Source organism: Acomys minous, assembly GCF_964271855.1.
Source record: "Acomys minous genome assembly, chromosome: 17".
In the NCBI taxonomy this organism is placed as follows: Eukaryota; Metazoa; Chordata; class Mammalia; order Rodentia; family Muridae; genus Acomys; species Acomys minous.
In genome coordinates, this window is record NC_140500.1 from 45,048,811 (window position 1) to 45,075,661 (window position 26,851).

At 44.4% G+C, this 26,851-nt stretch overlaps 1 protein-coding gene across 13 annotated transcripts in view; it reads left to right on the plus strand.

The window, feature by feature from the left end:
* FOXP1 (forkhead box P1) overlaps positions 1-26,851 on the plus strand; it is a 606,995-nt gene that overhangs the window by 364,532 nt on the left and 215,612 nt on the right. For 12 of the 13 annotated variants that reach the window (XM_084764905.1, XM_084764900.1, XM_084764899.1 and 9 more), the window contains one exon: positions 6,541-6,734. The exons of the other annotated variant lie outside the window; for it this stretch is intronic. In XM_084764905.1, coding sequence (XP_084621031.1) covers positions 6,552-6,734 — 183 coding nt within the window. In that variant the 5' untranslated portion in view covers positions 6,541-6,551. The remainder of the gene's footprint in view (positions 1-6,540; positions 6,735-26,851) is intronic. 13 annotated transcript variants of the gene reach the window in all.

A 26,851-nucleotide genomic window follows, 5' to 3' on the forward strand; every position in this document is an offset into this window, starting at 1 on the left:
CTGTTGGCTACACCCCAGGGAACAGCCTGTCTCCACTTCCCTAGCACTGGGATTACAAGTGTGTGCAGACATGCCAGGCTTCAGTGTGAACTCTGGAAACTGCTCTCGGACCCTGCTTATAATGCAGGCAGTTGACTAAGTGAGCTGTCTTCCTAGCCCAAAACAGAAACATTTTTGTCGGAGGATCTCTCCCTTCATTTAACTAATAAATGTAAACTCTGAGTTAATCGAGGAGCACAAACTGGTTTTAGTTAGTTCGTTTTCCCTCTTCTAAAGCATAGGAAGGCAGGGGAATCACCAGATCACTACAGCTGGCGTGCTTAGTCTCATAGTCCGAAATGTCCCACACCTGGCCTTTGAGACTCATCCATTCTGTGCCTGTATCTATTCTTTCTTTTCTTTTTCTTTCGTTCGTTCTTTTTTGAGCCAACTCTCCTTGCCCATAGAAAGCTGGAAGGTCACTTCTACAATACCCACCTCTGTTCATGGGGAACTATGGTGATCTGGCTTTGCCCTTTCTTCCCATGTGCCTCAGTAAGAGGTCACATTTGTTTTGTTTTTGTTTTGAGCACGTATTTGACAGTCGCATTTCCTCTGAGCTTTTACCGAAAATCCAGATTTTCACAAGATAGATGGAGACCTCTACAGTGCATGATAAAGTTGATAATACATAAATCATTTTTAACAACAGGTAATATGCATAATTTACGGTGTTACCGTGCTATCTTTTGATATTTATGATGGATAATGCTCAGTTTTTACCCTCATATTACTGCTTTAAATTATACCACAAGAAAATTAATGAGAAAGTAGATTTATGGGTTTCATTTGTTTGTCAATTCGGAAATTAATTGGGTGTTAATTTTAGCCGTCCCTCATCAGACCAGGACTTTAGTACGTGTGCATTACTTTGCATTCATTGTAGCGTACCTCCCATTTACTGTGGGTCACTAGCTTTGCATACATTAAAATAGCCCCGCGGCTCATTCCCTTGATTACTTTTTGAACTGCCATGCATTAGAAAATTTACGCCTTTCTGTTATAATTATGAAAATTTGGTATTGGATGGTAGTGTCTTCAGTACCCCGACTTCGCTTACTACACTTGTGCTTGGGTGGTCTCTCTCTGGACTGGGTCCAGGACAGGCTGTGGGACAAAGAATGCTACCTGAAGGGTTCTCTCATAGCTTGTCAGTGTCATCTCAGAAGAGGAGGGGTCGGCTGCTGCTGTCCTTCCTCTTGTTTGGCTTGTCCTCCTTACCCACTCCTTTTCTTCACCGTGTGGCTCTGCTTGTAGAGAGGAATGCCACATTGTGTGGGTAGTTGAGGTGACTCTGGCATGCCCCTCCTGTTTTGCTTCTTAACCACTGAATGTGACTCCTACTGCTGCCCCGTCCTGTCCCCACTGCTGCCTGTTCCATTGTCAGCAAAGGAAGAGTGCCATGCCTTATGATGGGACCTGTGGCATCCCCAGTCCCCTACAGCCTCCACTGAGGGCCCTTGACTTTCATCTGGGCTGTTCCTTGCCTCTCTTTTGCAAGAGAGCAACCACATGAATGGTTACAGGGTGGGGCTTATTTGATGTCCTGGGCCACCCCACCATGTAGTTGCACCTTGCTCCTTGAAACTCCTTTGTTTGTCTTCTGTTACCATGTAAACCTTGGGTGCATTGTACAGGAACCAGTTCGTTTGCTCAGTGAGACCCTGAAAGGAATACACAGTTGTTTTTTTTAATCTTACTTTCGACAGTCTGTTGGTATTTTCCCCCCTCTGAATGCTAGATGCAAAATCATGAAGGAATTTAAAATTTTGATGCAACATGAGTAATTAAAAAGGTTCATTCCAGAAATGGACGTAGTGCACCCCTCCTTTTGCCTTGCTAACCCCTAAATGTTACATAAGTGATGAGAAAGTGAGAGAGTTTACTGTTTCTGGAATCACAACACTCTTGGTTCTTCCCTTCCTCCCTCCTTTTCTCCCCTCTTAACCTGTGTTGTGTCTCACAGTCTCTGTCTCTTCCTTCTCTGCACCGATGTACAGTAAAGAGGAGGGTTGTCCTTTTTGCATGGATAGAGTGGGAACGCCTAGATCCTCTACTCAGTGTCCTGGAAGTAGCATTGCCCTTAACTTCACTTCTCCCCATAGCAGTAGGAACATGTTCTCCAAAACGGTTTGGTTTAATTTACACATCCCTTTGTGAACAGACCAAGTCCTTTAAGGGCATTTATTCTGCTTCATATAAATAATTGATCAGCCAAGTTAATTTACTTCTGCCTGACTTGGTCAACCTTAATTAACTGCCCTGGAATCAAGACTGAACTTTTTGTTAGCTTAAAAATCTTTCACAGGCGTGATAACAAGGGCTTTTATTTTCCCTAAATTTTCAGCATCAACATTGTAACCAAGGAAATAATCATAATAATAAAGCTGTGTTTTAATTTACTATAAATACGTTGGCCTGGCCGTTATGAATTTTCCAGAAGGTTTCCACAGCATAGCTCTGTTGGCAACAACAATAAATAAGCACGCAAGAGCCAGTTATTGTTATTTTCTGAAGTCCCCCCCTTGAGTTTGGTATCTCTGCCATACTCAGCCCTGGCATGGCAGTGGCAGCCTCGCAGGGTGGCGGTGTGTGAGTAGTCAGATGTCTTAAGCAGGTCGCGGTCATGTGCAAAAGGCATAAGGGAGAAGTAGGGAAGGCTGGGCCCTATTCTCAAGAATGGGCAGGTTGGTTGGTAAGAGGCGCCTGAAGAGTCCATAGACATGTTCCTCACATTCAGGTGTCACGGGCACTTACACAGTGCGTGATGCTTTCGCTCCTCACGGTGCAAGGTGAGTCTTTTCACAAGGAACAGTGGAGGAGAGGAGGGATGGAGGGCAAGCGCAAGGTCTTGGGAGGATTCCCCTCTAAGAAAAGAGTGCAGCGCTCCATGGCAGATAGGATGATGCTTCCCCCAGCCCCAGGCTTGCTCTCTGAAATGGGGGGAACGGTTATCTCTCTCCCAGAGTCTTGGGAGTTTGAGAAATGTCTCAGAGGGCTTTATATGGAGATATGAAAGCTTACGAAGTAGATGGAATGTTTGCTAGAAACTCTCATGGCTCAGAGAGTGTCAGGAATACTCTTAGATGCCCAAAATCATTTTCTATGTGGCCATTTCATGAAGTTGTTTGTCCCTGATTGGTGTTGTAGCTTATGGAAAAGTCCCTCACTTCATGTATCCAGTTAGCACTTGGCTAAAGGACATCCTTAGACCAAAATAATCCTTTATACAGTTTTGGTCCCAAAGCCTGCACTCTTCACAAACCCAACTCATAAGCCAAGTTACTTGGCTGCAGGCCTGCTCAGCTCGTACCGACGGCCTCAGCAGTCTCCTTTGGAGCTGCATGGAGCAAAGGAGATGCCTCTCTTCAAACTGCAGCAGGATGATCTTACTTCACCTACCGCGATGGTGTCAACCAAGGGAACTAAAGCGGGAACAGGCTTTTAGATACCCAAGGTCATGTGGTGTGAAGGCAGCACTTGCACAGGTCTGTTCCCTAAGGACGGAATGTGTGACAGTGTGTGCTCCTGTCCGAGGGCAGGTGTGGAGTACTTATAAAGGCAATTTGCCTGCCCTGTGAGTCTACTCTTCAAGAAGATGGGAAACATATGTTTTATTCAGGTATCTTTTTTTGTAACTAATAATAAAGTGGATTTTATTGCTGAGACATCTATCTATTCCTTTGTTGTTTTGTAGTATGGGAGATTGATTTAGGACCCATTGCATGCAAGGCGCCACTGTTTCACTGAGCTACATCCAGCCAAGAACCTATTCTCTTAAGTGCCCAAACATACCAAAGGGCAAGCATATGATGGAGAAAGTAAAGCAGTAAGAAAGACTCCTAGGCTTGAGCACATTGGATGTTTTGAGATGGAGAAATATTTTCGTGTTACTGTCTCTTGTTGCCTGGCTTGTATCTTTTGGGTGGCGTTTTTGTTTTCTTGGGGTTTGTTCTATTCTGTTCTGTTTCGATAAATTCTTTCCGTGGTGAGAGGCAAGGAACTGCAGGCCATTTCTACAGGATAGCAGCTACTAGAAAGTCAGATCCAGAGGGACATGAGAGATCACATGTTGCTTCTCACTTTGTTTCATACCTGTTAACACAGAATGCCATTCTTCATTAACTCCAGGATTGGATTAACTTTAAAAAAAATGTGTGTGTGTGTATGTATATGTACACACATACATACACACATACATATATACACATATATACATACAAACATACATACAAACATACATACATATATACATACATACGCGCCTTTGGGTTCCTGAAGTCTGCTTTGTAGCTGCAGTGGACTGAAGACGTACCAAAGGCAGATGAGACGCGTTGTTTAAATGGTCATCCTTCTGTTTGGTTTCTAGGCAAGTTGCAGAGAACAGACTTCTGTTAATTCTTAACAAAGCAGAGCCTCCTGAGGGTGTCCAGAATGCTCCAGTTTTGATGTGTTTGTGTCTCTAGTGCAGTGGGAAAGAAATGGGTGGTGCTACCTATGGGTAATTTGAATGAAATGTTTTGTTTTGTCTGGCGTTGGGGAGTCACATTAAAGTCTTAATTATTTAAGCATTTCTCAGCTTTGATGTTTGATGCTGGCTGCTTCCATTAGTGACTAATATTTTTCCTTTCCAAGTCCTAGTCTGTGAACTAGGCTTGTGACACTGTACCTCAGCCTTCAGAAGTCATGCAATAAGTAAGAACTCAGGCACCGAATAGAGTGTCCTGTGCCCACCACAGCTAGCTGTAGCACAGTGGGCATGAAATTAGCTTACAAGGCCTCCCCCACCTGCCCCTCAATTTACCCTTGTTGGAGGCTGGGCTTGTGTGCAGGCATATGCATGGCACTGTGACTGTTTGGAGATCAGAGGATACCCTCTGATGCCAGCCTTCACCCTTCTAACTTGTTTAAGACAGGGTTTCTTCACTGTGGCACAAGCCAGACTAGCTGGCACATAGAGCCCTGGAGAGGTCCCTAATGGGATGTCCAAGTCCTGTTTACTGAGCCCAGCTCTTACCTAGAGTCTGAACTTGGGCCCCCAGGCTTGTGAAGCAAGTGCTCTTTACTCATTGAGCTGTCTCCCAAGCTTGAGGTTTCTTCTCGCTGAAGGGGAACTGGTGATTGTTACTGGAAGCTGGGCAACACCCAAGATTCACCTGCATTACGGCCCAGGTGGTCAGTAACGGTGCTTCGTCCTGATTGGGTAACTAGAGTGGCTCCTCGAGCTAATGTTGTGCTCAGAGAGTAAGAAGAATATAATAGTATAATTAGTGTTAGGTATTGTTTTTGCCCTTAAGGCCAGCACAAGGCTGAGGCAGAAGGATTCCATGATCAAGGCCAGCATGAACTTTATCATAGCACCCTATCTCCAAAAAGGGCCGGGCGGTTCGAGGTGGGGGTGAGGTGGGGCAGAGACAAAACAAAAAACTCTGAAACATAAAAGGAGATAACAGGTTTTTCTCTATTTATTTTCCACTATATATATTTTTTTTCTAGTAGGCATTCTAGTTCTTTAGATTTCTTTTTATTTAACTAACTTATTTTCTGGTGGCGCTAAGGAGTGAATCCAGTATCTCATACATGTTAGGCAAGTGTTGTATCATTGAGCTGTATGCCAAGCTTTTCATTTAGGACTTTAAATAAATTCTGACCTTTTCTGTGGTCTGCCAGGACAATACTTCTCTCCAGAATTAAGAGTATGAAACACCAGCCCTTATACCACCCTGGAAACCAGTCATCTACGACGAGGAAAATTAGCACCGAATGAGTTTCCTCACAAACAATGGCCATAGTCTGAGTACATTCAGTGTCTGAAAAAAGTTCTTCTTGCCTCTCACCCATGCCCCATCAGTGGCCTATCTTACAGGAATGACCGATTTCTAAGTGCCCAGGTGGTACCAGGGATTTAGAATCCTTAAAATGCTTTTGGTGTTTGACTGCAGGATTTCAGCCCTGATTCCCTCACGGGGCCTTGTAGTGATGTGTCTTGTCACTTGAGAGACTGAAGCTGGAGACTATTTCTTCTCTGAGGGTGTTCCATTGCCACAGAGCGTCTGGACTTGATAATATTAAAATTTTATACTTTGTATGGTGACTTCAAGTATTTTGTTTTTTTAGCAAAATATCCAAATCCCATCAAGGGAAATAGCTTCCTAAATTCTTCTTGGATCTCCTGAACCTGTCTATTTTTCCTAAAGGAATGAATGGCATATCTGGAACCATACTGGCACTTGATTGAGAGTGACAGCCTCCTAGTCATAAAGCAGGGGACCGGTCTACTCAGGCAGGAGCAAGGGGTGGGGGGAATGACAACTGCTTACATGCTTACAGAGCTCGGCAGCATGTTAAGGCAGAGCTCCTTTCCTTCTGAACAGCAACTGTTTCAACAGCTGTCTCTCTCTTTCTCTCCCCCCCCCCCACCTTCCCCATCTCTCTCCCTCTCTCCTTCACCCCCTACACCCACCCGCACCCCTCCCTCACTTCTGGAAATGATCCTCTCAGGTTTTTGAGTCATGATGCAAGAATCTGGGTCTGAGACAAAAAGTAACGGATCAGCCATCCAGAACGGGTCCAGCGGTGGCAACCACTTACTAGACTGCGGGGCACTTCGGGACACTCGATCCAACGGGGAGGCCCCGGCAGCGGTGGAGCTGGGGGCAGCCGACCTTGCCCACGTCCAGCAGCAGCAACAGCAGGTACCTGCCTGGGAGCTGGGGTGGTGGGTGGGGGTGGAGCCACTGTCTGTGTTGCAGCCACATCCGCCTGCCTATAAGCAGCATGTTCTTAGGTGTCCAGGGGGCCTCGCTGCTGAGGTTAATTTTTGAAAATCCCAGGGAGGTGCTGTGCCCATCTGGACAGCGAATGTTAGACTTAAAGTTGAATGGACCAGTCTCTTCCTTCCCGGGTCACCTAAACTTTTGCTATTCAATTAAAATGACTTGCGGGAAGAAAATGGTCAATGCTGTAGGTAATTAAATGGTTGAGAAGTAAATTAAATAAAAGCATATGCTTTAAACCTTCTGAAGAGAGAAAACCAGAGCGAAGAGGAGAAGGGCATAAGGACCACATGAGAGGGGAGGAAGTAGTCAAGTAAAGAAAACAGAGACAAATAAAAAAAAAATATAGGTAGGCATGGTTAAATGACAGCCCATTTCTGTAAGACAGAGTATCAGTTTGGGACATGATTTCCTCCTAGTTCTAGGAACTGGGGTGTATGGGTTTGCATGTTTCCTGGAGTCTGACAGCAGAGGGTACAGGCTAAAATCTCAGTGTTTTAACTGACCTCCTATCTCAGCCTCTTTCAACATGTCCCCTGTCCTGGGACACACTTAGTCCCTCTTTGCTCTCCCATGGTGGATGCCAGTCCGTGGGTGTGACTTTTAAAAACATTTCCCGGTAGTGCAGGTGACCTAAGACATGGTATTGTGTTGGTAAAAATTCAAATGTAAATAGCCTTTCCTTGAAGACTGGATTTGGTTTCCCACCCTGTGGGATCAGGAAACATTACGAGTTTTTGCTACTGATAACATGCCAGGTTTTGTCCTTGGTTCATTTATCTAGCGCGTAGTTGTGGTGCCATTTGTAATCAGGTATTTTCGAGGGGAAAAAAAAGAATGAAATATCTTGGGGGAAATTTTGTAACGTTCCCATAGAGAAATTGTTGGGAAATGCCATAAGAGAAAAGGACAGACCTTTCAAACTACATTCTTAAAATTGGATTCAAATTCTTTCTCTTTCTGAGACGGGGTCTCATGTAGCTGAGGCTACCGACTTTGAAATTGCTATGTTGCCAAAGCTGGCCATGAGCTCCAGATCCTCTTGCCGCCATCTTCCAAATAGTTGAATTACAGACATGCGTTGAAATAGGTCCATATTTTACATACAGTATTAAAATACCACAGTAGACTATGAACCCATTAGGTATAGACGGATGCAGCATGAAACCAGGGAACCAGCTGGGAGAAAGGCCTGAGGTAGAAAAAGCAAGAGAAGTTGGCAGAAAAACCAAATCAGATCATGGGGATTTGGGGGGTGTCACCCCAACCATTTCTGCCTCCACCATAGGCGCCCTATCAGCTTATACAGCCTATACAACCACTTGGGCTGTATTAATTTTGTACACTTAAGTTAATGCACAATGGCTGAGTTCTAACCGTCATGGTTGTTAGCAAAACCCAGAAGTCAGTGGCAGGAACACATTTGTGCTAATGTTCATCTATGTGACAGCCTCATCCATGGTTAGATGTGTAGTTAGCATTCTTAGGAAACCATCATCGTCTATGCCATTGCCTTGAGATGGAGCTAATGCAACATGCATCCCAAATAGTTTACATCTAGAGGACATTAGTTAAGTTAGTGAGGGGTTAACTTCTTTTGAACTTTACCTGAAAGACTGACAAATATTCAGAATATTAAAGTATTTAACCAAGGAGCCAGCTGGTAAAAATGCCTGTCACCAAATTTGAGCAAGCTAATTTGGTCCCCAGCACCCACATGACAAGAAAGGAACAAGTTCTGCACAGCCCCCCTCAAATATAATAAGAATAATAAAAGTGGGGCTGGAGAGATGGCTCAGAGGTTAAGAGCACTGGCTGCTCTTCCAAAGGTCCTAAGTTCAATTCCCAGCAACCATATGGTGGCTCACAGCCATCTATAATGAGACCTGGTGTCCTCTTCTGGTATGCAGACAGAACACTGCATACAAAATAAATAAATAAATAAATCTTTAAAAAAAGAATAATAAAAGTTTAAACAAACAACAAAAAAGTGTATTTCTGTTGCATCTTTCTTAAAAATAATGAGTCACCAGCAAGGTACCTGGGCCGGGGCCCTTCTGGAGAATGTACTGTCAAGTGGTCTTTTATACAGTGCTCAAGGACTTGATTTTTGATTCTACTTTGAAACTTGAAAATAAATATTTCACGGCAATTTTCTGTCTATTTGTCACTGATATGTTTGAGGGTGAAAGGCATCCGTTGAGTCTAGGATTGTGGCTAAACCCCCACATATTGTGGTTGGCAAGCCATTTTAGGCCTTATAAAACATCAGCAGCTGCTTTGACTCTCTGCACAAGAGAAGTCCCTGCACAGGTTGGTGAGAGAAGTGGAAATGCGTAAGTGACAGAAGAAAAACTACAGGCTCACAAATGTTCCAGGGGCCCCAAGCTCCCCAAGTTTTCTGCCGCCTGGAAAACAGCAGCAATTAAACTGTACGGGGAAGCTGTGAGTTTCAATGGCGGACCTGCGTGGCTTTCGTCATTTTTCTCCTGCAGGTTTTTACTCGAAGTGAGAATGCGAGCACTGAGAAAATCGCAGCCATGCTGAATTCATTACTGCCGTAGTCACACAAAACCACGGATAAAATTTCAATATCTGCAGGCCACAGTTGAGTAAACAGTTGCACTGAAATTTAATTCCTGTTGACTTTTCCCCCATTCCTCGCCAGGGGCACATTCTGATTCTGTAGTACAAAGACAACAGGGGTTACAGCTTTGATTAATGTAGGACAGTGGAAGAGAGTTAGAACTGTAAAATATGTCAGTGGTCCATGGAGCACAAAGATCTGGCTTCAAGCTGCCTGGTGTAAAAACGAGTTAATTACGCTGTGAGCTACACAGAACGGTCCAGAATATTCTCCTTGCACCAGAGCCTTTTGGTGTTATTCAGCAGAGGCAGGAAAGGGGTGCCTGGTGAGCTCTGTGTCAGGCTCCTTCTTGCCAACTATGACAACAAATTACAGCAAGTGCCCTCTTCACAAACTGCAGCTCTCACAAAGAGCCACTGCCACAGTCACTCCCTTGGTTGCCTCAGTTGAGTCTCGAACAGAATTTGTTTGAAAGAATTATCTAGTTGACAGCCTGGAGAAACGGGGAGGGCTTTGCTTTTCTATCCACTTTCAAAACAGCAAGAGTGTCTGGCAACCTTGGGTGACCGTCCCACAAGGGCAGCAACTGTTGGGAGATGAATTGCTGCTGAAGACGGGGGCCGGCAGCCCTGTGCTTCACTGTGGCCCCATCCAGCAGAGTACTGCCTCTGCCCTCTAGACGAAGCAGCTAGGTCTGTGGGCTAGAAGATGCATCTTCATTCAGAAGCTACCAGCCAAGGGGAGGATGCAGCCATTAGTCAGAGGAGCCCGCCTCACACAAGTGCCCCGTCTACCCTCTTCAAAACAAAGCGTATTGTCTCAATAATGTCCCAACTCTATTTATACCCAGGCCCTGGGACTATTACAATGGCTTTCTAATAATGTAATTTGATAGCGTTGCTGAACGTGCTCTTGCAGCCCTTGAGTAGTTCTTTTACCCTATACCATGACTGCTTTCTACTTCCTATTATGCCTGCCCCCATTTCTGTGTCTCTGAGTTCTGTGTTGGAGAACGACTACTCCATTATGGAACGCAGCAACAGATACTATTATTGATTGTTAACATTATTTTCCCCCCCTTCCTCCTTAAAGGAAGGGTTTTAAAATGTCCAGAGCAATTCCATAAACTGTGTGGATTAATGCATTTGAAAAGTCTTGAATTTTTGAAAGCAGGATTTTATTTCCATATTGCTGCAAATGAGAGCTTTTTCAGATAAGCATATTACATAGAACATAATGTTTAGAAGTTTCTCCATATACAGCATATGCTGGCAGGTCAATTAACAGAATGCATACCAGAAAATGTTTATTCAATAAAAATGAATAGCTGTTAAATAAAACAGCTATTTCTTCACAACATCTCTTTTCTAAAATGATGGGTACTTTCTTGTTTGGGGGGGGGGGTAAATTTTTTTGGTACCGCCCGGCATTTTTTTAAAAATTGTGTGTAAATCAGCAAAAGAAGAGTTTTGGTGGCTGTGGTTTGGGGGCGTGGCTATCATTTTATATGAGGAGAGCGGTTTCCAGAGAGCGGGTGAGAAAGTCATTAAAAAAAGATATGCTGCACTTGCAATTTGAGTGCTTGTCACTTAAGGAGTTTAAGTAAATGAAGGGCTTATTTTTTTGTAGCTCCTCTGACATTCGGTTTAAAATGTTGGAGTTTTTGGTCAAAAGAAAGACTGTATGTTTCAAGTTAACAATGTAAACATAGAGAAAAGAATGTTCGGTGACTGGCAAGGAGTTAAGAGGAGGAGAAAGTGTGGGGAGAGCTTTCAGAAGCACCCTGGGAGGGAGTCACGGGTCCCACTGTGGCTGTGGTGGTGAGGGGGAGGTAAAGCCTGAGGTGACACAGGAGCCTGGGGTCTTGGAGAGAACGGATCAGCTGTTTAGGTAAACCGCGCGGCAGCGTACATCTTTCCAAAGGGGGTGTAGAAAGCACATGATCGGAGGAATCTGGCAGAATCGTAGATACTAACACAGCAGGATTAAGAGCTCCTTGTATGTGTAGTTCTGTTAACAGATTCAACTGTGGGTCTAAGGTTTGGGAGGACAATTGTATCTGAACTGAACATGTCCGTATTTTCTTGTCCTTAGTCCCTAAAGACAGGTAGAGCAACTGCTTATATAGCACTTGCCTGGTGTTTGGGTTTTGTAAGTAATATACGGATACATTTAAAGCATGTGGGAAGAGGGTGTGGGTAGGTTCCATGCAAATGCATCACCATGTCCTACAAGAGGCTTGGGCATCCGTGGATTTGGGTACCATGTTAGTTCCTTTCTCCTGGACATGACAGAATACCTAGAGAAGCAGTGTAAGGGAGGAAGGGTTTGTTATGCATCACAGTTTGGGCATGTGGTCCATCGTGCAGGAAAGTTGCAGTCACAGGAGTGAGGAAGCAGAGAGAGATGGATGTTGGTGCTCAGCTTGCTTTCTCCTGTTTGTTCACTCCGGGACCCTACCCCACCCGCATTTGGGTCTTCCCACCTCCACTAATCTAATCTAGATACCTTCCCAGTCACACCCAGGGAGTTGTCTCCTAGCTGATTATCTGTTCTGTCAGGTTAGCAACTAATATTAACTGTTGCAGTAGCCATATGGGCCCCAGGAGTCTCGCACAGACACCAGAGGATGACTAGGAAAGGACAAATGGGTCTGTGCGTGAGGAAATGGCAGAGGATCTTGGTTTTAGCATAAGAAGAGGTACTCAATTTTTTCCCATCCTTTACTGTCAACATGATGGCTTGAAACTCCTCATTGGTCTTTGTTCCTCAGCTTATGGGTGGACATGATCAGGGAGCGGCCGGCTGCTTCATGTGAAAAGCACATGCCTTGGGTTCTCATGCATACCACCTTCCGTTGGGGGCTATGTGAAAATTCCAGGGGTCATCGTTAGTTCTTGCTTTGCAGAGTGACCTGGACGAAGTGGGTCCAGCAGTGTGTGTGTGTGTGTGTGTGTGTGTGTGTGTGTCTGTCTGTCTGTCTGTCTGTCTGTCTGTCTGTCTGACTGATATCAATCTGCTACTTTTTGACTAAAGTGCCCTGTCCTGTTGTGGCCACCCAGGACAGCTGTTTTGATGCTGTTGATAGGAAAGAAATGATGAGGTCCACAGTGTCCTAGAAGGAAACCTTCTAGGAAGACAGTGTAGAGAAAAGGATTATTAATCCCGAGTGCCCTGCTGGGACCTAGTACAAGTTAGAAGCTAACACACTCCTGAGCAGCTAGGTGAAAGCCCAGTTCTAATTCTAAGGGAATTGCCCTGTTGAGATGCACTTTTACCAGGGACATTGCCCTGGTCAAATTTTACCCCTACACGACAGACACACACACACACATACACACTGACTGTCTGTCTGTCTATCTACTGTTTTGTAGGAACCAGTAATACCAATGTTAGTGAAACCTTGCAAACAAATTGAAACAAAGCAGAGACAGAAATTCAGATAGCTCTGGTAAGTTAAAAAAAAAAAAAAGGCAGCCACAACAAAAACGACTCCCCACACACTTTTTCTTAATTCCTCTGGTGCCCATTTCTGGAAAAACGCATATTTCACCCTGAATGCTAAATTTAGCTCTCTCCTCTGTTAGTTTAGTCCTGCCTTCCATCAAAATAGTGCTTTCAAAGATTTATATAACTTGTGAGCCTTATATGAATTTCTTTTAAGTTGTGATTGCTAAACAGTTATATGTCATTAATCTCTCCACTGGAGATTAAAATGGCCCAAGAGGCCAAAAGTGAAGGGGGACACCCTATATGTAAGAGATCATGGGAACAGAGCCCCAGATGACATCATCTTATTGTGAGTGACATGCCCTCTGTCAGCTTCAAGAGAAAGCTGTGCTGCTCCGAGAAAATAACTTTAGGCCCAGATCTGTGAACGAATAAACAATAAAATAATCCTCCTCCTAGCTTGTCTAATCAAAAGAATCTCTTTTTGAACTCTGAGGAGATAGAATTTCAGTGATAAGCTGTTGACAGTTTAGCGTTTGTGGTTGCATAGTGTTTGCTGTGCAGTGCCAGCGGGCCTCGAGCTGTCCTCTGGAGTCTGGGGACCCACACCAATGTCTGCTAACTGCCTGGCTTATTGACAGCACTGCTGGGGCAGAAGGAGAAGGTGAACTGGAAAGTTTGGATGACGTAAACATACACATAGCCTGATGGAGTCCAGCGTACAGGTCAATTACCTGATAAAAAGTGGCCCACGCTGGCTGGCTGCTTTTATGACAAAGAAGAATGGCATATGAATGCAAGTGGTCCTCAGAGTCACGAGGAAGAAATTGATGGAGACGTCTGAATGCCCCGTTCCAGAGTTTCTTTTCATCCCTGACTTTGAACTCAAGTCTGTTGTAATTACGAAGTGTCATAACGTTCCAGAGACCCTTTGCTAACTAGTGTTTGATTCACTTCACAGAAATAGAGTCTGTGCGGCCCCTTCCCCACTTCTCAGGAGAAAACACGGTCGAGTCAGCTTCCCTGCCTGCCTGTCATGAAGCTTTGCTACACACTTGAAGCAGTAACAGGACCGTGCCCTGTGAGGGGGATGGATGCCGCTGTGATCAGACACCTGCGAGAAACCATGCAGGATGGCCGGAAATGTTTATTTTATCTCACACTTTCAAAGGTTTCCATCCGGAGCCCTTGGCTCACAGTAGGGCAGGCGTCATGGTAGTGGGTGCATCTGGCAGAGCCACTCACTTCCTGGTGGTCAGGAAACAGAGAAGGGGGTTCAGGCCAAGACTCGGTCTGAAGACATGGCCCCAAGCACTACCTCCTCTACCTAGGCCCCATGTCCTAAAGTTTCCAGAACCACCTAGCATAGCGTCACTAGATGAAGCTTTCAGTATAGGATCCTTTGTTGGGGAAGGGACACTTCTTTCTAAATCTTAATAAGATGCAGTGTCAGGAAAGTCCCAAATCCCCATTGGTTTTTTTTTTTTTTCTGAAATCCAAAACTAAAGTCTGATTTGAATGTAAAAAAAAGTTTTAGCTTGGGGACCATGTTGGGTTTGGGAATAATAATAATAATAATAATAATAATAATAATAATAATAATAATAATAATAATAATAAGTGGTAGTAGTAGTTATAATAGTAGTAGTAGTTGTAATAGTAGTAGTAGTAGTTGTTGTTGTTTCTGTTGTTATATCGGAATATTTATCCAGTAAGTCTGTGTAGGTATTTCACAGTAAAACCTTCCAAAATCTGGGACATCTCTTGACCTCCAGCATTTCAGACAAGAGTCATTCACCCTGTATTGATCAGCTCTCACTTCGGCCTGCAGCACTTAATTTGTTCATTTGTTCACATGATTTTTATCCAACTCTTTCTTGCCCACTCCTGTGGTGAAGGCGATGCAGGGACCAGATTGATGTGTATGGGGGCTGGCAAAGGCTGAGTGTCCTGGGCAGGAGTCAGGAGAAAAGCTGAGGCAGCCGAAGAAGCTTCTGGGAAGGCGTGTGGCAGTGTTCCTGTGTGAGGCCTGGGTTCCTACTTTGTAGAAACTCTCAGGAAGGGCCCAGCCGGAAGGGAAGGAATTCCTGGGAGATTGGTAGCCATTATTAGTCTAGCACTTAGTAATGAGTCAGCAACCTTGGACTTGTTTGACTGGCTATCTGTCATGGCTGCCCTCCCCTTCCTCCTTCACTCCAGTGCGTGAGTTCTTTACAAGACCAGTGCTCTAACCCCTGAGCTATGGAGCGGCCACAGTGCATGGCTTCTTTAACATCTCATAAGTCCAACCAGGGAAGGACAGCCGTTCTCTTTCTCTGGTGCTTTCCAGCCAGCTCACAGCCCCTCGATGGCACACTGGGGTGGAAAGACTGGCCTTCTTCTCAGCTGGCTCCCAGTTGTGTCAAGAGGACACTTAAAATTAACCATCATGGCTTCTTAGCAGGGTATAGTGCACATGCCCACCGTCACTTAGGACAGGAGGCAGGAGTCATCCTCAGCTACGTGGCAAGTTAATTTCAGTCCCAGGCCAGCCTGGGCTACTTGAGACTTTGTCCAAGAGAGGGGAGGGTACAAAGAAAGCCCTTTTATATGGCTAAAAGTCACTACAGTGGCTGTGTATGTTTATTCTGATTAATATTATCAGGTACTTTGCTTGCAGCCTTGGCCTGTTACTAGACTCTCTTGCAAACGTCACATGGGGAATGCTGATAAAACGCCTGTGTTCCTATTGATCACAGAGTGGGCTTATCTGTCTCAGAGAACAAAACTAACTAAGCTGGATCTGTGATAAAGTCTTTGTTCCATATTGACACAAGCGTCTTAGAATGAATTTGTTTTTAAAGTGGCAAGGGGGTGGAGGAGGAGCACATAGTGTGTATCTTTTGCTGGGGAAAATAAATGTGTAATTATTAGACAGCTGGGGCAATTGGTAAACTCCTTTAAGTGGCGCAGGTCAAACTGCCCCAGAACGGAAGTCTGCTTACTTGCTGCATTTGAAGTTGAAAAAATGAGGGAAGGTGGATTCAAGGTGTGTTTCCTCTAATCCTTCTAGAAGGCTATTGTATCTTCTGCAGGAACTGTTTATTACTATGTAGGCCACAGTTCTTTTTCTTATTAACTCTAAGTTTTCTCTTGAATTTAGCACTTTATTCCAATTGTTAAATGCTCATGTGTGCGTGTGTGTGTGCGTGTGTGTAGGGTTGCAGGCTGAGACCAGAGCCTTCCTAGCCTCATATGCTGTTCTCAATTTTGTCCAACGTAGTTTGTTGTGTTGCTTTTTTTTTTTTTTTATTAAAGATAAGACCTCTCACTAGCCTGGAACTCATAGCACGCAGGCTAGGATGACTGACCCATAAAATAAGTCTTGGAGGTATGCTTGCCTGATCCTCCTCAGCACAAGGATTATAAGCAAGCTACCACACAAGGTTTTTTTTTTTTAATGGATATTGGGGATTGAACTCAGGTCCTCACGTTTGGCAAGAAGTTCACTGATAGCGCCATCTTCCCAGGCCCTACCTTGCTCCTTCTTCTATGGTACTCAAAGAGTAACTTCTGCACACAAACGCATCTTCAACAAGGCTCCTAAAAGTACAGGACTCACACTGCCATTTTTCTTCCTTCCAACCAGGAGTGCATTGCCAGTGTCCTGTGGTGGTCTCTCCGTGAGCCCTTGGGCAAGGCAAGGTGTTTGTCACTCCCACTGAAACCTATTCCCATGGTGCTGTGCCTTGCCCTGAACTTCTGTCTCTCCACAGAGGAGGGAAGGTGACACGATGTCTTTTTAGTCATTCAAATCCAATAACTTTTAATCTGAAGGTTAAGTAGTGAGATATAAACTAAGAGATGATAATATCAATTTTATGTTCACTGAAGGGCACAATATACCTCCTTCTAGTAGAGGGAAAATTGTGCGTAAAATGTCTTTTGCTTTTCCAGAGCAGAGTCATGCCTCTCACAGCCAAGGGAAGAAAGATTTGGGGAAATTTTTAATAAAAGAAGATGTAGCATCATAAAGCAGGGCAAGAGTGGCGTTTTTTCGTGGGTATAATTATTACATATTAATTTTTCAAGGCTGCACGTGTGCAGAGTGGCTCTCTGCAAGGAAGGCTTCCCCCACCGATGCTCATTATCCTCCATACAAACTCAGCAACCTTTCACAAGGTCAAAGACGGAGAGAGAATGACATGATGCTCATTCTTTTCTGACTATTTTTGGTCCTAATGTGTGTGATAAATAACACCCTGGTAATATTGCTTAGCTTCCCTCATTCCGCTCTTTCCTCCTGGTGAGATCTCCATTTCAGTGCAGTAAGCATTCAACGTGCAGAAGCACTGAGTGGAAATGCCTCTACCTGGTGCCTTTTTATTCTGATGTTTAGGTCATGAGACTTATATTTGTCTTGTAAATACAAAGTTTTATGCCATGCACTATGCATCTATATCGTGTATACTTAATGTATGGACTTGCTGTATCATTCATCTACCTGTAATATGGGGAAGACGTCACGCGTGAGGTGTGTAGATAGTCACCATTATCATTGTCAAGGTTATGTTCTGTAATGGGGGGTGATTCCTGACAGTGACTATAAGGGTTGTGTCCTGAAAGGAATCTTCAGCTCACCTCAGCTATTTGTTGGGCAGGTTCTGTGTACGAGGTGCTGTGCTGAGCCTTCAGAGCCAAAGAACTATGGTGCTCAGGCCAAATCCAGCATAGCATTTCATACTGCAGAGAGAGTCCTTTGTAGACGTCACTGCTCCAGTTATTTACCACTGTGTACAGCTGTCTTCGTGACAACATCGCTGTCAGAAACAACTTGAGAATGCAAAGATTAATGTTGCCTCGCAGTTTGTGAGGGTCCATTCTGTGATGGTGAGAAGTCAGAGCCGCAGGAGCATGAGGCATCTGGTCACAGTGCTTCCATAGTCAGGAAACAGGTGAATGGTGATGCACAGCTGGCTTTCTCTTTTAATCCACTCCAGGACCCTGGTCCATGGGATGTTGCTACCCAGATTCATGGTGCTTTTCTTTTTGAAACAACACTGCCCTCATAGGCACACCTCTACAGGTGCATGTCCATGTGATTCTAAACCCCATCAAGTTGACAGTAAAGATTTAACTGTTCCAAGAGCCAGCCAAGGTAACCTATTACAGCAGAGGTTATATGCCCCAGAAACCTTAAAACATGCACGGTCTTGCACTTTACAGAAATAGTAGCCCTCCCATGGGTTATTGAGTAGAATGTGTGGCAGAATTTTCTGCTCTTACTTTATAGTCACAGATGCTTTTTCACATGTGTGTGCGAGTGTTGAGTGTGAGTTTGTGTGTGTGTGTGTGTATGTGTGAGTGTGTGAGAGGGTCCACATACATACACACACAATTTAAAACTTTGGCTTGCAGTTTCTACTTTTTTTGTTGTTTGTTTTTATTTGAGACAGGGTTTCTCTGTGTAACAGTCCTGGCTCTCCTGGACTCACTTTTATAGACCAGGCTGGCCTCGAACTCACAGCGATCCACCTGCCTCTGCTCCCAAGTGCAGGGGTTAAAGGCGTGCGCCACCACGCCCTGCTCTACTTATCCTTATTTTCAGTCATTTAACTGATAGTGTCTTACAAATTAAGAAATTGGACATTAGCCTGCTGAGGAAATGGAAGTTGGACGTACTTGGTGAGTCACTCTGAGACCAGCTTTCCTCTGTCATGGCTCCCTTGTCTACAGCTTTCTCCATTGCTGGTCTCACCACCGGACCACACAGAGAATATTGCCTTCCTTCTCTTCCTTGCATTCTAGGAATTCACAGTCTAATGGAGGGGCAGTAAGGTATAGAAGCGCATACATGAAACATCAGTAGCAGTCTTAGTGCACACCAACGTCAACCGAAGGAGACATGCAGAAGCTAAGCAATCGGTGGAAGAGCGATTTTGGATCATAAATCCTCAGTAGCCTGGAGAGGAAAAATGAGTATCCACATTGGTGGAATTCCTTTTTTAAGACTATGGTGAAATTAGAAAACAGAAACTCCATATGTGAGCATCTGCTGATTTATTTTAAGCCTTTCAGTGGGAAATAATGGATGGGAGGTATATTCCTGAGCTATATAGCCTTGACTTGTGGCTTGGATAATTAAGACTCCAAAGGATTTGTCTTTGACTCTTTTAATTCTGAGATAAGTGAGATTAGATTTGAGCTATGGAGCAACTGCTGGCACGTGGCGAGCTGAAGTCATGTCAGGAGCATCTGAGTTCACTGGGCTGCAGGACATAACTGCTGGACTCTGTTTACATAGCCCATGGTGTGAGTGTGAGATTTCCAGGGATGAGATAGGGCCTGCTAAGTCTGGCTGTTTCCGTGAGAAGGTCTATATTTCCTATACTCTAATATCAAATTCTAGCTACTTACCTCATCCTATACGTAGAATAACTGAAACCTCAGTACCTGATTTGATAATAGTTGGCAAAGCTGAAGGTCGTTGCTCAGTGCACTTGTCTATTTACTGTCTGTATTTCCCAGAAGATGGGGTGGGCTTTTGTATTTCTTATCCTCCTGGGGCCTTTCTTCTTTCCCTTCTTACATTGGTCCTGTTACTACTATCAAACAACCTTGGCGTGTGCGTGCGTGCCTGTGTGCGTGTGTGTGCACGCATTTGTATATAAGAACGTAATTTTGAAGTTCTACACGGGACCCTTCTTATTCACTCGGCACCCATTTTGGTATGTTAACTGGTTCTGTGTTTGGACAAATATTTTTTATACTTTTCCATGATTATTTATGTCAAGTCTTTTAGTAATCTATTTATGACTTGAGGTAGGGCTCCTTTTCTTGTTCCAAGTGTTCAACAACATGTTCCTGGAATTATTTCTTGGGTATCGGAAGGCGTCAATGCTAACTGTGAAAGAAACGCCGGAAGCCATGGGGCCATGTTAAGCCTTGTGCACATTCATTCAGGTGGCAAGATCAACTTGGTACTCTTGCTCTCCTCTCACTGAGAACTCACGTGCCAGAAAGATCTATAGTAAACTCAGCCAGGTTCACAGACATGATACACACAGCAGGGTACCCCCTCTGTGGTGGGCGTGTACAGCCCATTCCCAGACAGTTTGGCCCAGACCTTCAGGAGACTCACACAGCCTACTTGGTTCAGAGATCCACCATTGGCCACCTCCTCTGCAAGGAATTACGTCTTCTTCGGTGGTTCTTGTGGGACTGTGTTTAGGTCTCCTACTTCAGAGTTATCAAGGTCCAGGCTGGGCCCAACAACTTGCTGCTTTGGTTTCTTTAGCGCATCGTCCACTGTTTGGCTGGAGTGACACCCTAGCAGAATGACAGACAGACAGGGCTAGACAGTGAGATGAGGCTCTGGCCCAAGTCACAGTCTTCCCTAGATGAGTTAATTGTGGACATCTGAGAGCGTCTGCACCTCAGTTTACACACCTATCGAATGGGGATAACATTAACACTTACCTTGCCTGAGTATAACATAAAGGCCCGCAGAGACTGTGCATCACGTTGTATTGGTCTGCAGATGTTAAGCTGCTACTTTTATTTTTAACATCATTGCCATCATCAGTAAAAATTTAAACTATAAATATAGTGTGGGTATACAAAGAACCCAGCCATGACAGTGTTTTTTTGTTTTTAATGTAGTGTTTAAAAGATAAACAGTTGAATATTTCCTAAATTTGATGGAAGAAGAAGAGTTCAGTGGGTGGTTTTGACATAAAATCTTGTAGTCATTAAGAATGTCATACTTGGACTGCTAATGTGCCTCCACCTGGTAAAGGCATCTGTCTCCGTAGCATGCAGGAATGTGAGTGTGCATGCATGTGCTCACATACTCATACACATAAAATATATAAAAAATAATAACACTTATGTGTAGGAAGGTGTCTTTGGTCTATTTGTAAGATTCTTGTTTGTTTTGGAATACCTTTTGCTTTTCTGAATATCTCAAGGTTTCCATAGCAACATTGGATCAATAGTAAAAAAGAAAAGGTACTTTAAGTTAAGGCCCATTCACACTGCCACAGGATGCATATGAAATACATACCATGCTCTCGATCCTATACCGTATATCGGTCACATTTTTTTTAAAGAAAAATAAATAATTTTAAGAACTTACCTCTCATTTATGTCTTCAGCCACCACTTGTCTGCTCACTGGGCATATTCTCCAGAGCCACCTGTGTTCTGGATGCTTCCATCATGATCTTTGACAAACAGAAATTATCCTTACTGAACTGCATTCTTCTGTGACAAAAGTCAAAATTCTGTCAATCCCCAGAGATGGCAGATAAAGCAGGACTCCCTCTTTGTTTGGGTTTCCTCCACTCCACTCTCCCTTATCTCACGTGTCTTGCAGTCCCCATGAACACATTTCTGGGATGCTTCCCTTTGGGAACTTGAGGTAGGTGGAACATTTGACTGGAATTCCCTGTTGAAGCCCCACCTCTCACAGTTCCTGCAATAGAGAGGCTGTCAAGTGTGACCAGCTCTCTGTGCCTCCATTTTTTCATCTGTAAAATGGACTGAAAGAAACACATCTTTCTGAAAGAAGTGATGTGATAAATATGCTGTTGAAGCAGCATATTGCCCTTGGGCAAGCAGTCATCTCTTTAAAGTGTGCTCAGCACTGTATTATCAGCCTTCCTCTCCATCTGCTCTGGATGAGCCAAAGCCATGGCCAACATATTAGAGATCTGGTAGGGACTGCGTTATTTCTCTAGTGTGTTCCATTTTTCAGCCTGTCCCACTCATTTTGTATTTAAATGTAATCAGAAGAATACTGAATTCTCCATGTTAGTATCTTCTAAGCACTACCTCCTGCGAGCGCAGGAACCCTTGTGTTCCATGTCATTGGGGTGATTGTCTAAGATCTGTGTCCAGGCTCATCTCTTTATTCACCTCTTCATTTACACTGACCTCAGTGCGAATCTTGTAGAACCAGTCCTTGTAGGCAATTAGTGCCCCAATTTATCGTTTTAGAAAAGAAAACACACACCCTAATCAATATGGAATCTCTACTCCGTACCCAATAGCAAGCATCACCGAAGGGGCCCCAAGCACAAATGTTTTAAATTTGGAGGCAGAGTTAAGGACACAGTTGGCCTCCAGAATCTGAATTGAATCAGGGTTTTATTTCAGATAAAAATCTTTGGGTCTCATAACTTAAAAAACACAACTTTTACTGGCATTACGCAATTTGCCACGGGTCATTTACCAAAATGTTTGTATATGTAAGCCCAGGTTCTTCTCTTTAAAAAAAAGGAAGGGTGGAGGGCAGGGATTGGATTCTGCTAAAATCCAGGTGGCGTTCCAGTTTATATTTAATTTTAATTGGAAATGAAATACAGGCAAAGGAGGGGGAAATCCACCATGTTTACTTTACTACGAGTATCCATTGGGGAGAGGAAGGGTACTGCCAGCCAGATTTTAAGACACAGATTTTTTATTGGCATGTCTATTTTTTTTTCTGGCTGAATTCTTGTGCCTGCATTTTAAAAAAAAAATTAAGTTTTCACACATGGCAGTCATTTTTATGTCTCAGTGCCACTTGCCACCCTCCCTCTGTGTTTTCCATGTAATTAGTACCTAGAACCAGGGAGCACTATTTATACACCACACAGAACCAAGAGCTTTTCCCTGAGTCCTCTGGTGAGCCCCCTTTGAAGCTCCAAATGAGGTAATAGTTAATTCTTGTGGCTCGTTTTGATTTCTGGAAGAGTGTGGTATTTTAGAAGAAAGAAGAAGAAGCAAGAAAAGTTTATTTTAAGCCAGAAGTTAACGGTCCTAAAAAGCACAGGTACATTTTGTGAAACTGCCGTGAAACACCAGCAGAGAGACTGTGACACAGTTAGGAGGTGGCTGTCGCTTGGACAGGCAGGGGTGGTGGGCCAGCTGTGGACTCCACCAGTGCCTGAGATATCCCATGTGCGTAAGAGAACAAAGCCATCTACGTCGGCTCCTTAGTAGAGGTGGGTGTAATCTGACTGTTCTGAACTGGATATTGAATGCCAAATAATTTCAAATTCTATCAAACACAAAATAAGACACAAAAAATTAAAAGATGTGGATAAGGACACAGAAAAAATGAAGTGTGTCAGATAGTCCCGTCCTCTAGCAGTGCTGACTCTTAGCATCCGTTCTCCTTTCACTTCAAAGCCATGTTCTCCTGGTTTCTGTACAACTGTTCCCCTTCCCTCCGAGCGTCACCAATGAGAAAACAGCTAGCGCCAATGCTGTTCAGCGGCCAGCATCCCAGCAGATGAGTTTCCTGGGTGGTAGTTCACCTTTTTAATCTCAATTTTACTTTATGGATAGTGTTAGATTGGCTTTGACTTCCAACCTCAGCATTTATGGTGTAAACAGTGTCATTTTCTTAATACATGCCCCCCCCCCCTTTTCAAGTTTGCCCAGTTTTACCAGATAATTCTTTATCAGGTGCAATTCTTTAAATATTAACTCATGCCTTCATTCACTGGCTGATTTACTTGCTTGTATAGATCTTTGAGACGTAGTCCTGCTGTGTAGCTCAGTGAGGTCATAAACCTAGCACCCCTTCTGCTCTGACGTTCTGAGCTCTGGCATAACAGACATGCTCCGCCACACTTTGCCCTCCCATTGACGGCAAGAGGAAAACTTCAACATGGCCCCAAGACAATTAGGCCATGTTTTCAACCATGAATACATTGCCTTTAGGGGCTCTTTTGCAAGGGGCAGGCAGGGAACATCCCGATCATCTCTGCTGTCATAGACCCATGTAAGTTGGAAGTCCCTGACGGAAGGTGGTAGCTACAGCATTGGAAGTAGCAGCCTTAGAAAGATGGGTCAAAAGCTCATGGTCTTTAGCTTTGTGCTGAATCACTGCATGTGTTCCATGGTGCTCTATCCCACCCCGTGTGTGTGTGTGTGTGTGTGTGTGTGTGTGTGTGTGTGTGTGTGTGTGTGTGTGTTTGTCTGCAGAGGCCAGAAGAGAGCATCAGATTCCCTGGAGCTGGAGTTACAAGTCACTGTGACTGCCTGCCATGAGTTCTGGGGACTGAATTAGGGTGCTGTGCAAAAGCAGTAAACACTGCTAACATCGAAGCCATCTCTCAGGCCAGAACTTGGAACTCTTAACAATCCCCATTCTATATAAGCAGAAACCTAGCTCTTACCCACATCTTTTCACACAAAATATAACTAGGCTAGGCTGGATTTGAACCTGTCTCTTCAGGCTCCAGTGCTTGAGCTGCTCCTTGGAGCTGCTCCTTGGACCAGCTCCTTGGACCACCCCAGCCTTGACTTGGGTATTTGTGGTGTAAATGATCAGTTTGTTCAAATGTTCTTTCCCATGACGCTTGCCTTCTTCCAGTATGGCAGAAGCCTACTCTGTCACGTGTCTTCCATTTCACCCCATTTATGATGTGTCTGGAAAGGAAGTAAAGCAGTATTCCTGAAGACGCAGCTTTTCCACTGCCAACCTTCCTTCTTTTCACACAGAGCCCCCTGGCTTTGAACAACTGTGCCCACAGATCTTAAGCAACTGTGATTTGTGGCTTGTTGGTGTCTTTTTCATTTCAAAGGGAGAGAAACTTGCTCCTCACCTGTTGCTCTGTCCTCCTCCTTGAAGACTCAGGCCTGGTTTACTGAGGAAGACCTTAGCACGCACTTCTGACCCTGAGACACTCCCAGAAATGGCAGAAGCTGGGTCGTGCTTATGGTGAAATTGACAGTATGCTGAGGGCAAGGAATGCATCAGCGGGATTCTGGGAGATTCTGGCCATTTCTCCAAAACCCTCCCAGATTCTGCCTCTTTGAACTATCCAAAGATAAAAAGGCTGCTTTTAAAAATGGGAAGTCTGGAGTTATTAATAAGGCTCTACGTAAGCCATGAACAGTGGTGGTTGCAACATATTTTCTAGACAACTTAAAAGCAGCCCTTCTGAGGTTGACAAGTTCCCGTTTATTGCTCTTGTGTTTTGTCCATGGAACCAGGAGGTTTATACTGCAGACTTTGTCCAGGTGCCCCAAACAGCTGTCATGGACTGACAAGACCAGGGACATACTTTTTGTGTTTTCTTAGTGTTGTGTAACAGGCTTGAACCCCTTTCCCAACCAACAAAAATGTATTTGGTTAAAATATTTCTAGTACTTTGTGTTTCTTGTGGGGGTGGGGGCACATGACTAGCCCAGTCTCTCTGGTGAATGAGTTAAGGCCCCGGAAGAGTCACTGCTCGCTCCCTTCATTGTTTTAATATGTGGAATCGTGGTTTGTTTTGCTTTAAGAATGGTTCACTTTGTTGACAAAATGCCCTTTGCTCCCTGTGAGGTGTTTTGCGTTCATCTCTCAGTGGCTTTCCTGCTCTCGTCATTGACGTGTTCACTACTTACATGCCGCAGAGGACAACTGGTTAGCCGATAAATAAAAGATCGTATACTCACGGAGGATTGTGCTAGGGCGCACGGTGGGGATTTTAAAGATTCATAACCTACAAGTCAAACTATGTACGTTTCCCTGGCAGCAAAATATCTGTTTGTTTCTGGTTTGGGAAACAGACTTCAACATTCATGCCTGATTTTACGGAGTTGGCGCTTGGTGCCAAGTTCTTGCCTTGCGGTTAAGTCAACTAACCTGTTAGCTGGTCTCTGTTGTGCATTAGTGCAAAAGCCCAAGTGCCCGGCTGGAGAGGACACTGTATCTCATTCCCACCTTCAGAAACAAGCTGGTGTGTCTGTTTTTGGCAAGCACAGCAGAGCCGGCTGAGAAACAATCTTTGAAGAAAAGTTATCATTTGGAAATTTCCCACTGTAAAGCTGGGATTGGAGAGGCAGAGAGCCTCCTTTCCCTGAGGTGTCACTGTGGGCTCAATTGTATTGCCGTCACAGCAAAGAGACAGCCTCAGTGTGCCAAGGGGAAAAAAAACCCAAGCAATTTCAGTTCCCAGGAGGAGCTGGGATGGATGGCACTGTGAGGGAGGGGTGCAGGTGGTGTCCTTTGGCTCCTTGCTGTGTTGGGGCATCCGAGCCAGGGCTTTGCACAGAGGAGTCACGTGTGCTGCATCCCCAGCCCAGGCACTGATGCTTGGAAACAGAGGGCTCATGCTCATCCTGAACTCAGAATGCTCTTGCCTCTGCCTTCTAAGTCCTAGGCCTGTGCTATGGGCAGTTCCTCAAGCCACTCTGAAGTATGCCCTTCCAGTGTTGACTATGTGGGCTGACAATTTCTGAGAGGCTTCTTTGGATCTCGATTTCTACTTTTTCATGGTTTAAAAAAAAATAATCCTTTTTCTGGTCCTACACCCCCTGCAAGAATGACAAAGTGACTTCGGTTAACCCTCCATTAGGTACTTCAACTTGATCGCACCTCTGTCCTGCTCACTCCTTTTCCCCCTACCCTGTTTTAAGAACCTGTGTGTGAGATTTTTTGTGTTCATTTTTTCTCCTTGCTCTTTCTCCATAGTCAGGATTTTTAAAATTCTTAGGATGATCCACTCCCACATTTTATGGATGATAAAACTAAGCTCAGACAAAATAAAGGCTTTGCCCTTTGATTAGCGCTCGCGTGCATGCCCCTGATGTGTTCAGAAACTGCCTTGTAGGGCATGCTGGGGATACTGCCATATGTCAGAATGAATGAAGTCAGAAACTGGTCTTGTGGGAACCTGTACTGGGAGCACTGGCACCCAGGCACCGTGCGTTCCTGTGAGGCTGGGCGTGCACAAGCTCAACTGCTAGTATGTTTCTATTTTCAGTAATTGGGAAGTGCGCCTTGTCCGCTTTAGATCAGGGGTTAGCCTACTACAAGTTTAGATTGTGTCCATCCGTCCATCCGTTCATTCATCTTTGCAATGTGTGGGCAGAACCAAATTCAGGCCTTTGTGTGTGCTCTGCCATTTCCGCTATAGCCCCAGACCCAGCCAAGTAAGTCTTCATATTTTAGTGAGATAGTATTTTTAAGATATTATTTTGTGAGGCAGAGGCAGGCGGATTGCTGTGAGTTTGAGGCCAGCCTGGTCTACAAAGCA